Source organism: Bos javanicus, chromosome 3 (assembly GCF_032452875.1).
Source record: "Bos javanicus breed banteng chromosome 3, ARS-OSU_banteng_1.0, whole genome shotgun sequence".
Lineage (NCBI taxonomy): Eukaryota > Metazoa > Chordata > Mammalia > Artiodactyla > Bovidae > Bos > Bos javanicus.
Genome location: NC_083870.1, coordinates 91,639,563 through 91,651,953, shown reverse-complemented (window position 1 = coordinate 91,651,953; position 12,391 = coordinate 91,639,563). Strand labels below are relative to the sequence as shown.

Below are 12,391 nucleotides of genomic sequence, written 5' to 3'. Positions count from 1 at the left end.
AGGGCTATTAACAAGTGGGTCCCCAGAAAGCTTGGAATGAGGCCTATCCTCTGAGCTACCTCCACAGTCCCATTTTCACCAGCACACTTCCTTACTGGGAAGAGGTAAACAGGTTCATTCTTGCCCATGATTTCCCCATCCCTGTCTTCTGTGGAGTGGCAGATAAACAAAGAATCACCCTGAGCTCTCAGTCTGCCCGCCTGTGAGATGGGGCTATGACCAATCTCTTCCAAAGCTGTGACCAATCTCTTCCCAAAGCTGTGAGGCTCTGCAGGATGACAATGGTGGGCAGAGCCTTCTATGATGACCGAGGGCCTTGGTCCTGTTCACTCTGGGATGCCTTTGGTTAAAATTATCTCCCTGTGAGTCATTTGCACCAGGGGCAGTGCCCCACCCACTCCCAGAGCCAGAGAACCATGCCACTTCTCTCACCTGTTTCTTGGTGTCCACCTCCAGAATGTCCATCAGGTTGATCATTATGTTTTTGTGTGTCTTCTTGTACTTCCCAACCCGCAGTGAAACAGTGAGCCAGCCAGGCCGCCCCGTGCACATGAAGGTCTTGCTGCCCTGCTCCTTCCATTCCCGCACCTGCAGACACGAGCAGAGGCTGAGCTGGCACCCGGAGGGATCCTCTGGCAGCTTATAGCCCTGCCTTCAGGAGAAGGGGCGGGGAACAGTGCCTTCACTTGTCAGCAACCATTTACAGAGGCCTGAATCCTTCCAGACACCTGGGGGAGTGGGATGATGAAAGGCCCACTGGCCTTACCCTCTGGACTCTCCTTGGCTAGTGAGGCCGACAGATAAGTCAAAGTATTGCCACACCACAAAGCAAAATGAAGAAAGAGCTGGAAAGCAGGATCAAAGTGCTTTGAAAACATTTATTCTAACTGCAAAGTTCAGGGCAGGTGTTATATTGGAAATAATAACAACCACACAGGGACAGAGGAGCCTAGTGGGCTGCCGTCTATGGGGTCGCACAGAGTCGGACACAACTGAAGCGACTTAGCAGCAGCAGCAGCACACAAATGGTAACTATTGGGTTGGCTGCAAAGTTCGTTCAGGCTTTCACATAAACCCAGCAAATTTTTTGTTCAACCCAGTATCTACTAGCTGCGCCCCCTGCGCCAGGCACCTGTTGTGTCTTGTTTCGTTTAATTCTCACAACAACCCAGGTGTTTGGGATGATCCGCTTCCTTTTGCAGATGAAGAAAATGAGAGGCAAAATAACTTGCCCAACATTACGCAACTGCTGAAGGGCAAAGCCCAGATTCACCATCAGATCAGATCAGATCAGTCGCTCAGTCGTATCCGACTCTTTGCGACCCCATGAATTGCAGCACGCCAGGCCTCCCTGTCCATCACAAACTCAGGACTACCCAACTTCAGGCCTGGAAGGATAAACGGGCTTATATTAATTGGCAACAGAGTAACAGCTAACACTTACTGAAGCTGATTATGTGCCAAGCCCTGTTCTAAGCATCTGTGCATATTAACTCATGTATCACTCTGAGCAGGAGGAAACCAGCAAAGGAGGCCAGACTCACCATCAGACATGGAAGGAAGAACTTTTGCTAAAGCTCTGCTATAAGTGACCCGAGCACAAAACACACAGAACAAACGGCTCAGGAGGAACATGGGAGGAAGCAAACCCTTCTTGCTGATGGAAAATGGCAGGGAGGTGGACATCTGCTGCTGTGACCTGCGACCATCCATGTCCTCTTCATCTGCTTCTAACAGTCCCATCTTTCTTTGGTCCGGGTGATGCTGATTGCCCCCAGAGATGGGCATGTGACTGAGGTCTGACTCCATTCCCCTGGCCACAGTGACCAGTTCAGGGACAGGCCTATGATCCAAGTTAAGCCAATGAAGACCAATTCCAGAAGAGGGCCTCTCACTTTACAGGAGTTGCTAGGCTGGCTGGATATAAGCCAGACACTGCTGGGGCCCCTGCAGGGAGACAGCCTCCCTGAGAATGAAGTCAACTCAGAACAAAAAAGAGCCAAGAATGACAGCTGGGTGGAAAGACAGAGACTGATGCTGGATCCAGTGAGGTCTGAGCCGCTTTTTTTCCTGGACTTTTCTCTCTTTTTTTGGCCAGACCCTGTGGCAGGTGGGAATCTTAGTTCCCAGACCAGGGGTCGAACTCGTGCCTCCTGCATTAAAAACTCAGAGTAAGGGCAGAGTCTTAACCATTGGATTCCCCGGCAAGTCCTACTTCGGGACTTTTCAAGACCTGGGTCAATAAATCCCCTTTTGCTCAAGCCAGTTGGAGCTGAGTTTCTGTCACTTGCAATCGAGAGTCCTAGAATAGGCTGCACTGAAACTCATCAGGCAACATGGGGAAACTCAACATGGGGAAGAACTGTTCTGCGATCAGAGAGGCCAGAGTCCCATGTGAAGCAGAGGTTTTGCACAGAGGGGTGTAACTGAGGAAGGGATTCCTATGAGTAGGGTGTGTGACCAAGCAGACTTTGCCCCTGCCCAACTCTGCAGTCCCAGGACTTAATACAAACCTGGAGGTGGGCAGGATGCATTGGGAGAGCTGCATGCAGCCAGGAATGGGAACTGGGGGTGGAGGACGGGACTGGAACATGAGGTGAATGTGGAGTTCATCAAGCTGGAAACACTGGTTGGGATGGATTCTGATGGGAGCCAACCAAGATTTTGGGCAGGGAGGTAATCCTGTGGCACCATGCCCTTATGGCAGGGCAAGCAGAGAAAGGTGGGCAGGGCCCAGGAAATGGGCAACTGGTCAGGTAGCTATCACCACTTTCTAGGAGTGAGGCAACAGAACCAGACCTCCAGGGTAGAATGGAAAGGATTGGGAAAGAAGCAACGTCAAGAGTTCAGGTTCAGAGATTGCGCTGACCTGGCTTCCAGACCCATTTACTAGCTATACCATCTTAGGCACATGACTCACAGTTTGAGTCTCAATATATTCTCCATCTGTAGAACAGGTGCAAGATCTCCCAGAGTGGTCCTTTTCTGGTAAGTGGCCAGAGGTGACCTCTGAAAATGGTTTACTATTTACTTGACTCAGAAAACTCCACAAAATCATGCAACTCAAGAGGTTTGAACCTTCGTGTTCACTTTAAGAACACCCGTGAAACTGCCCAGGCCATTAAGAGTATACATATCCGAAAAGCCACCAAGGATGTCACTCTACAGAAGCAATGTATGCTATTCTGCCGTTACAATGGTGGAGCTTGTAGGTGGGCCCAGGCCAAACAGTGGGGCTGGATGCAGGATTGGTAGCCCAAAAAAGAGTGCTGAATCCTTACTGCACATGCTCAAAAGTGCAGAGAGTAATGGTGAATTTAAGGGCTTAGATGTAGCTTTTCTGGTCATTGAGCCTCAAGACGCAGCTCAGGACTTACAGAGCTCTTGGTTGGATCAACCTGTACATGAACTCTCTCTGCCATACTGGGATGATCCTTACTGATAAAGAGCAGATCGTTCTTCAACCAGAAGAGGATGTTGCATGAAAGAAGAGGATACCCCAGAAGAAACTGAAGAAACAAAAACTTATAGTCCAGGAAGAAGTGCCACCAAAAAAGTAATAAATGCAAAAAACCCCCACAAAGACCTATCAGCAATGCGGTGAGGATGAAAAATAATGAACATCAGTGGCACAGAGTGTGGCACAGGGTAGGGCCACAGCAGTGGGTTGGTCTGGCAAGACCCCTTGTCTTCCTGTCCCTAATGTTGCTGTTTAGTCGCTCAGTCGTGTCCAACTCTGTGACTCCAGGGACTGACTGTTGTAGCCTGCCAGGCTCCTCTGTCCATGGGATTCCCTAGGAAAAAAATACTGGAGTGGGTTGCCATTTCCTTCTCCAGGGGACCTTCCTGACCCAGGGATTCTGCATTGCAGGAAGATTTTCTACCACTGAGCCACTGAGGAAGCCCTTTGGTTTAGCTTAGGTTCAGAAGTGCTCACTGCGCTGCTTTGGGCCAGGACTCATTGGACAGAGAGGAGTCAGCAGTCTGCCTTCATGGAGCTCACACTCTGATAGGGAAGATAAGCAGGGAAATTGAGAATCTGAGCACATAGAAAGAACTAGGAAACAGGACTGAAAGTCGGGAGGGCTCTGGAGCTGTGACTGTGACTAGCACAATCCATGGCAGCCTGAGTAAAGGACTTCCAGATGCTGCCTGCTCCCACGGGGTCCAAGGTCTATCCCTCCCATCGGTGGCTCTCCGCATTCGTCTTCACGCTCTTATCGGCAGCACTCAGCCAGCAGCAAACAGAACATGGAGGCTGCAACACCTGTGGTGAGGGTGGCTGCAGGAAACAGAAGCTCTGTGCAACCCGAGGCCAGTAAGAAAGGAACATACGGAGGGGCAGAGGGCGCCAAGAAACTGCCCAGGCCTGATGTTCATGCCTGATGTCCATTCTGGCGATGGCACAGAAGGAAAAGGCTCGGCTGTGAGCTGCAGCAGGCGTACGGGTTCTGTGAGCGCTGACATAGGGAAGGACACTGCCTTCTTGAGTGAGCGCCTGGCGCAGGGTCTGCGAGGCTCCCCACCCTGGTGTGGTGCTACCTTCTTTAGTCACTTTAGTCCTCTAATCTAAGCGCGTGAAAAGCTCCTTGCTACAGAGTAAACTCCAAACTGAAGCCCCCGCCCGCAACCTAGCTTCAAACTGACTTTCGGACCTTCAGCCCCTCCCCTTATATGCTCACGCGTTCCCCGGATCATTCCCGCTACTTCCCAGTCACCAGCGCCAAGTGCACTTCCTTGAAGCCCGGCTCCTCCTCTGAAACCATCTGGGCCTGGTGAGAGCTACCTAAGTACGATTCTTTACATCTCGCCAGATAACCCGCCCGTACTCTGCACACAGTAGGCACTCCATAAATGTCGGAGCAATGTTCTATTCAACGCCTTTGCTTACTCCGTTCCCTCTCAGGAAGCACCCCCGCCCCCATCACATTTCTGTTGAGTTCAAATCTCGCTCAAATGCCACCTCTTCAAGGAAGCCCTTGCTCCGCGCCGCGCACCACTTCGCGCCTGGCTCCCGCCCCACCCGGCGCCGCTCACCTGTTTCTGGATGTCCCGCACGCGCTGTTCGTGCAGCCGCGGTGCGCTGCTGAGCTTGAACACCACCCAGGCGCGCACGTAGTAGTAGATGTCGAAGATGAGCGAGAGAGGTAGGAGGAAGAGGCACACAAACACCCAGCGCTGGTGGATGAGAACGAACTCCAGCCCCTTCACCCGAACCCAGAGCAGGAAGAGCAGCGCGCACACGGCCAGCGACACAGCGGGCTCCATGGTGGAGCCGGTGGCACGCCGCACGCGGGAGGCGGTTTGCGGGCTCGCGCCGCTTGTCACCGCCACCGGCTCCTCGCCTGCTTGCACTCGCAGCCGCCCGCCTCCGGCTCCCCGCGAGCCTAAGGACCCCTCGCCGTCTAGCGATTGGCTCGGGTCGCAAAGGTTCGGTGGGCCGAGACCCTGGTGGCGACCAATGGCGAGCCGCGCCGGGGATCGGACCAGGAACCCGCTGATTTTATTGGCTGCGGGAGCCTGTCCGCTCCACCCTCTTCTCCTCTCGGACACGCTGGGAGGGGGTGGTCGGGGACCAGCGTGCTGGAGGGGTCTGCTGCGCTCTGGTCTGCGGGGGTCTTCGGGGAGCGGGCTGCGGGATTCGGATGTCCAGGCCCTGGAAACTGAGGAGTAGCCCCAAACCGAGGGGAGCGGTTGCAACCTCCACCCCTCCTCCTTAGGTGGCGCCTCTTCGAGAGCCGCGTTAAGCAGTCATGCGTAGGGTTACCTCCCAGGGTGTCGGTTCTGGGCGTCCCACGCTCTGGGATCGATCACCCTGCACTTTGGCCGAGGATGCCCATCTGGGCCAGGGAGGGTGGAAACCTGGCCTTGAAGTCCACGGGTCAAGTCAGTCTACCCTCAAGGCCAAGAAGCGCACCTTTTCATTTTTCCAGGCGCTTTCTCTAATTCGAGTTACGCAACAGTTCGGCGCGGCGGGTAGTTGTGAACCCATTTTATGGACGAGGAAACATCCTAGAAGGATGAGGCCTGCCTCTGGAGGACTTTCGAAGCGCAGGCTAGGGCTGGCGCCCTTCCCCCTCTCCCGCTGGACAGAGCGGAAGGGGAAGACTTGAGGAAAGGACTAAAGGAAGGAACCGGCTCTGTAAACTTCTAGCGCCCTCTCTACCAGGCAGTGTTGCAGACACTGGGGCAGGGTGGTGAGCATAGCAGATGGCCCTGCCCTCTTGGAGGAGCTAATCCAGAGGAGCACGACTGTTACCAGCAAAAGCTTAAATCCAGTATCATTTGCATTCCACAGGATCCTGCAGAGAGACAATTATTTCTGAAATTTTAGGAAGTGTAGTTTTTTTTTTTTTTAATTTCAGAAGCCTAGCATGACTCACTAGGCCTTTCACTGGCTCTGCTTACCTCCCCACTTTCCTTTTTCACCTTTGCCCTAACAGGCACTCTTTAGCGGTTGCTGGGGACCCCCATCCCTCATTTCAGGCCTTTGATCAAGCTGACACCTCTGGCATGCCCTTTGCCATTCTATTCGTAGCTAACATTACAGGTCCTTGAAGTCAGCTCAGGGCCACCTCTAAAACTACATGTCCTTCCCCTTTCAGGTGCCCATAAAATAGAGTGCGTCTATTCTGTGTCATGGGGCTTCCCTGGTTGGTTCAGTGGTAAAGAACACCTGCCAATGCAGGAGACATGGATTTGATCCCTGGGTGGGGAAGATTCTCCTGGAGGAGGAAATGGCAATCCACTCCAGTATTCTTACCTGGGAAATCCTGTGAACAGAGGAGCCTGGTGAGCTACAGTTCATGGGGTTGCAAAAGAGTTGTATTCTGACTTAAGAGACTCAGTAACAACAATATTCTATGTTACAATTCTTTTATATTATTTCATAGCCATCTCTGGGTGTTTCTCACCATCACAGACTGTATTTCCACTTTCTAGCATAATACTTAGTGCACAGTGGACATCCCAGTGTTTGCTGACCAATGAATGAGTGAAGAATGTAGATAGAGGCTTGAACATTCAAAGATCAAAATCAAATAGTGAGAGGGTGTTTGCACTGGGTTTCAAAAATGAATCATCTAGACCTGTACAGTCTTAACACAAGAGCTACCAGCTACTGGTATGCGGCTGGTCCAGACTGAGACATTTTCAGTGTAAAACACGAACTGGATTTCAAAGACAGTACAAAAAAGAGAATGCAAAATACCTCGTTATTAATTTTGACTTTGATTATTTTCCTTTTTAAGACTGAATAATATTCCATTTTTTAAGGTACCACAGTTTGCTTATCTGTTTATCCATTCATGGACACTTGGGTTGCTTCTGTGTTTTAACTCTTGTGAATAATTTTGCTATAAACATGGATGTGCAAATATCTTTCTGAAACCTTGCTTTTAATTCTTCTGGCATGTATCCAGAAGTGGAATTGCTGGATTGTATGGTAATTGTGTGTTTAATTTTTCAGCTGCCGTATTGCTCCACTGTTGCTGTCCCAATATTTGTTGCTTTCTATTTTTTTTTTTTTGACAGTAGTCATCCTAATGTTTGTGAGGTAGTATCTCATTGTGATTTTGATTTGCATTTCCCTATTGATTAATGATGTTAAATGTTTTTTTCATGTGCTTTTTGGCTATCCCTATGTCTTCTTTAGAGAAATGTCTATGAAATCCTTTGCCTATTTTGAATGGGTTTTTTGTTGTTGTTGTTGAGTTTTAGGAGTTCTCTATGTACTTTAGATATTATCCTTTATCAGATATACGATTTCTCCAGTTCTGTGAGTTGTTGGGCCCATTAATTTTTGCCCAAATCAAGGAAGCTGTCTTTGATAAGGAGTCTACTCACAAATTGTTGTTAATAAATGTGTATTATTTTCATGGAAACCTAGTTATAATGCTTAGGAATAGGATGTTCTGGTTAACAAGTACTCAGGTTAACCGGGAATCAAGCAAAATCCCTTTTACAGTTTGGCCATGTAACACTCTTTTTAAAATGTGAATGAATAGACCCTAAACAACACAAATAATTTTACTTATTAAGGAGGTCAGTAAACACCAGAGTTCTAACAAAGAGCATTTTATTATATTTTTACAGAACAGCTACTGAGATCATTCTGGTCTTTATAACCAGTCTGAGGACTGGCAATGCAGAGAACTGTTAATCTGAGTTTTTAATAAATGGGGACATTTAGACATAGAGATCTTAAGAGACTTGCCTGATCAGTGTCTTAGTCTAGTGAATAGAGAAGTCCAGATATGGCTCCCATCTTGTGGATCTTTCCATCACTTGAATCTGCTCCCTTGATTATTATGTGAAACATCATTTCTTATGGTTAGGATCTAGATATACAAAGTGGAAGCTTTAGAATAGAGTTTCTTGAAATGTATTCTGAGACAATCCACATCAGATTACTGGCTAAAATGCAGATTCCTGAATCCCACCACACCCCACTGAATCAAAATCTCCCTAGGTGAGGCCCAAGAGTCAGCTTTTAAAAAAAGTCTCCAAGTTATGCTTACATGTGCTAACATTTAGGAGATTGGATTAAATATGTATTGACTCTGAAATGTCTCTAAGAATATTTATCTTTGGTTTTAAATGAAGCCCTAGTGAGATTGTTTTTCCTTGCAAAGTGCAGTTTTTGCCTAAAAGTCCAGTTTATCTAGAAAACTATAATAAGAAATAAGAAAACTGTAATCTCGCATCTAGATTATCAAGACTTTGCTTGTTTTATCACCTTGAGTGTCTTAAGAACAGTAAGCAGTTTTTGAAGTCTCCAGGACAAGACTTTAACTCCATTCTAGGGGAGCTGGCTTTCTTATGCTAGTGGTCAGAGTCATTCATTCTTTGATTTACTCAGTTTCTCACTGGTCATGCTTTCTAACTCAAACACCAGCAACAACAAGGGTGTTTATTTTCTCATATAGCCAAAAGTCCTAGTGTAGATTGACCCAGAGTTGGTTAAGTCATTGGCTCAATGACAGCTTGAAAGACATTATTCTTCCTGTTCTGCTTACTCTGTCTTTCCTGGGTTAGCTTCCCAGATAATGGCCAGAGTGATCACGGTTCCAGGAGATCCATCAGATACAGCAACATCCTGGGGGAAAAAGGGGGATCATTCTTAGATGGATATTAACCATATATTCAGTAATTGTTGACATGCAATAATTGTGCAATGTACTGGGGATACTGTAGCGAACTAGATACAGCCATTGCCCTGACAGATCATTGTGAAGGACCTGGACAGATGAATAGGCAATTGTGAAACAGTGTGTTAAGTACTATGGTAAGGAATTATAGGGTTCTATGAAAGCACATGAAGAGTTGTATTTTATATGTATGTGTGTATATACAGATGACCCTTGAACAACATGGGTTTGAACTGTGTGAGTCTACTTATATGTGGATTTCTTTCATTAAATATATACTATAGAACTATCTGATTCCCAGTGGATTGAATCTTGTACTTCCCTCAAATGGCTTATCATCAAAAGACAACTAAAGTTCCCATATTCATAAACATCTTCCTAGATATAACTCTGGCCCCATATACATATACATACATACATAATTCCCTGAAGGTCAATTCAATGAGAGCTTTACAATTTGCTTTATAAAAAATTAACCATAAGCTATAGACATTTAAAATGGTTTTCTTATATTCCAAAGTATGTGTGTGTGTATGTGTACAGGTGTGTGTGTGTGGCTTAACTTATTTAATCAATCCTCTGTTGAAGGATCTTTATTTTGTCATGACAGGCAAAGTTCCAGTGAATTTCGTTATCATCCATGTTTTTGAACACAGTACACAAGTTGCACATTCAAGGAACAAGGGACTTCATGAGGTCCAAAGCCTCCTACTCAAAATGTGGTTGTTGGATTGACCGCATTGGAATCACCTGGGAGATTGGTAGAAATGCAGAACCTTAGACTCCACCCTGGACTGACAGAATCAGAATCTTCATTTTAACAAGATCTTGTCTGGGGGAGAAGGGGACAGTTTCCCTGACAAACCTGAAAAGTGAACAGATACAACGCAGGCAACAATTTGGGGTGAGACTGGTCAAGATGGAGGATATAGCCTCTTGGAAGGAAGGCCTTGGGCCTGGGAGGACACATAGGAAGAAATCCTGTGTGGCTGGAGCTTAAGGAAAGAAGAGTGGAGGAGGCAGGCAGGAGCCAGACCATGGTACTGACTCTGCACTTCACTTGGGAGCCAGAAAAACTATTAAAAATTTCAGAGTAATATACTCAGAATTTTATTTTAACAAGCAACCTGTATAAACAACAGTATTTCCAGGTTTCGTTGCATCTAAGTTTTCTCTTTTTTGGCTGTGCCACACAGCTTGCAGACTCTTAGCTCCCTGACCAGGACTGAATCCATGAGTGAACCTCATGAGTGGTCCAATTACACAGAACACTTAAAAAGGAGAGAAAATGTTTCTGGCAGAACAGAAGAGAAAAAGGAGAGGAATTGAGCACTGTTGAATCAGGTCAGGCATGACATCCATCATCTTAATATAACTTTCAAAACAATACTGTAAATTAGGCCTTGATGTGCCCTTGATGTGTCAGTGTTTGGAGAGGTAAGGGAGCTGGACAAGGAAAATAAGGTGCTGGGCACTTGACCTTCTAGGAAAACTATCATGAACCAGGCACACTCAACTGGTGTGGGTCCTGGCTTTGTTCAATTTCAAACAAAGACCACAAGCATATAGTTCAACAGGCCAAAGCACAGTAAAAGTTTTTAACAGAATAAGCAGTTTCCTGCTTCTCCCGTCCCATACCCAGACCTGCTTTCCTCTCTTTCCTCTCTTGCAGCTGGACTGTGAGCTCCTGGGGACAACAGGGCTGTCTCCTAGTTGCCCAGTGCCACAGAGCCAGTGTCTCCAAGTCAGCTGTTGGAGACACAGAGCCAGTGTCTCCAAGTCAGCTGTCCCCCAGCTTGATTCTTGAATCAGAATCATTTCCGTTTCTCCCAACAAAATCAGAACGTCTCTTAAAACCTATCAGCAAATTAAGTATCACTACAACAACTAACATCTATGAATCTTCATTTATTCAGTGCTCAGATCTCCAGTCACTCAACATTGGAAAAAACCCCTAAAGGCAGGTGGATGTGTTAGTTGCTCAGTTGTGCCTGACTCTTTGTGACCCCATGGACTGCCAGGCTCCTCTATCCATGGAATTCTCCAGGCAAGAATACTGGAGTGGGTAGCCATTCCTTTCTCCAGGGGATCTTCCCAACCCAGGGATCAAATTTGTGTCTCCCACATTGTGGGCAGATTCTTTACTGTCTGAGCCACCAGGGAAGCCTGGAGTAGAAGTTAACAGTACCAACCTCATTTCCATAGTTCTGACTCCTCCATATATTAACCTTGGGCTAGTCACTTGACCACTTGAGATAAGTCCTGATATGTGGTAAATTCCCAGTGAATATTATCTGTCATCATCTTCCAGAAGATAGGGGTAAATCTCTTTGACTGTGTTCTAGGCCTATGGCTTCATTCCTTGGCAGAGATAAATGGTCCCAAAGTCACAGTCACCAATTTAATGTGTAAAGTGAAACCACTGATTTCATAAGCGTGGTGGCATGGCATTGTGTGGGCAATAGGTGGAAGCACAGGCAACAGCGAGATGGCATGAGAGTGAATTGCAGAGGGAGCAGGACAGCTCACAGGCAACAGAAAAACAATGTGGGTGGTTTAATGAGGGCTAAACGGTCCTTCGCTAAGCAGCCTTCCTGAGGGCAAGGTTGTGGGCTTGACAGCTCTTTATAGGAATAGATTGCATAATAATCACTTGAAGCATCAATAAAAGGTCAATTATGTTCTGAGTAAGCTGTTCAGCCAGGCAAGGAGGCGTGTAATGCCTTTTTAAAAGACCCCTGAGCTTAACGTTGGATGGCACCTCTTAGAGAAACTCAGTCTAAGTTCTTATATGCACAGGAGCAGTATGTCCTGGATTTTAGAAGTACACAGACCAAAAAGATGTTTTTAAAAACTGAAGACCATGACCAGGGCTGCCAACTTGTTATTTTGTGGTGTTGGAGAAGACTCTTGAGAGTCCCTCAGACAGCATGGAGATCAAACCAGTCAGTCCTAAAGAAAATCAGTCCTGAATATTCGTTGGAAGGACTGATGCTGAAGCTGAAGCTCCAGTACTTTGGCCACCTGTTGTGAAGAACTGACTCATTGGAAAAGACCCTGATGCTGGGAAAGATTGAAGGCGGGAGGAGCAGGGGACAACAGAGGATGAGATGGTGGGTTGGATGGCATCACTGACTCGATGAACATGAGTTTGAGCAAGCTCTGGGAGTTGGTGATGGACAGGGAAGCCTGGCATGCTGCAGTCCATGGGGTCACAAAGAGCCGGACAGGACTGAGTGACT

The 12,391-nt window shown here is 47.2% G+C and overlaps 1 protein-coding gene and 1 pseudogene across 1 annotated transcript in view; one reads left to right on the top strand and one right to left on the bottom strand.

The window, feature by feature from the left end:
* The window catches only part of DHCR24 (24-dehydrocholesterol reductase), a 34,273-nt gene extending 28,859 nt beyond the window's left edge, over nucleotides 1-5,414 (bottom strand). The window contains exons 1-2 of the mRNA XM_061411821.1: nucleotides 5,038-5,414; nucleotides 433-588 (exon numbers count right to left, since the gene is read on the bottom strand). Of these exons, the coding sequence (XP_061267805.1) occupies nucleotides 433-588; nucleotides 5,038-5,268 (387 nt within the window). The 5' untranslated portion in view covers nucleotides 5,269-5,414. The remainder of the gene's footprint in view (nucleotides 1-432; nucleotides 589-5,037) is intronic.
* On the top strand, nucleotides 2,620-5,039 carry LOC133244536 (large ribosomal subunit protein uL22-like; annotated as a pseudogene).
* Nucleotides 5,415-12,391: the final 6,977 nt, after the last annotated feature.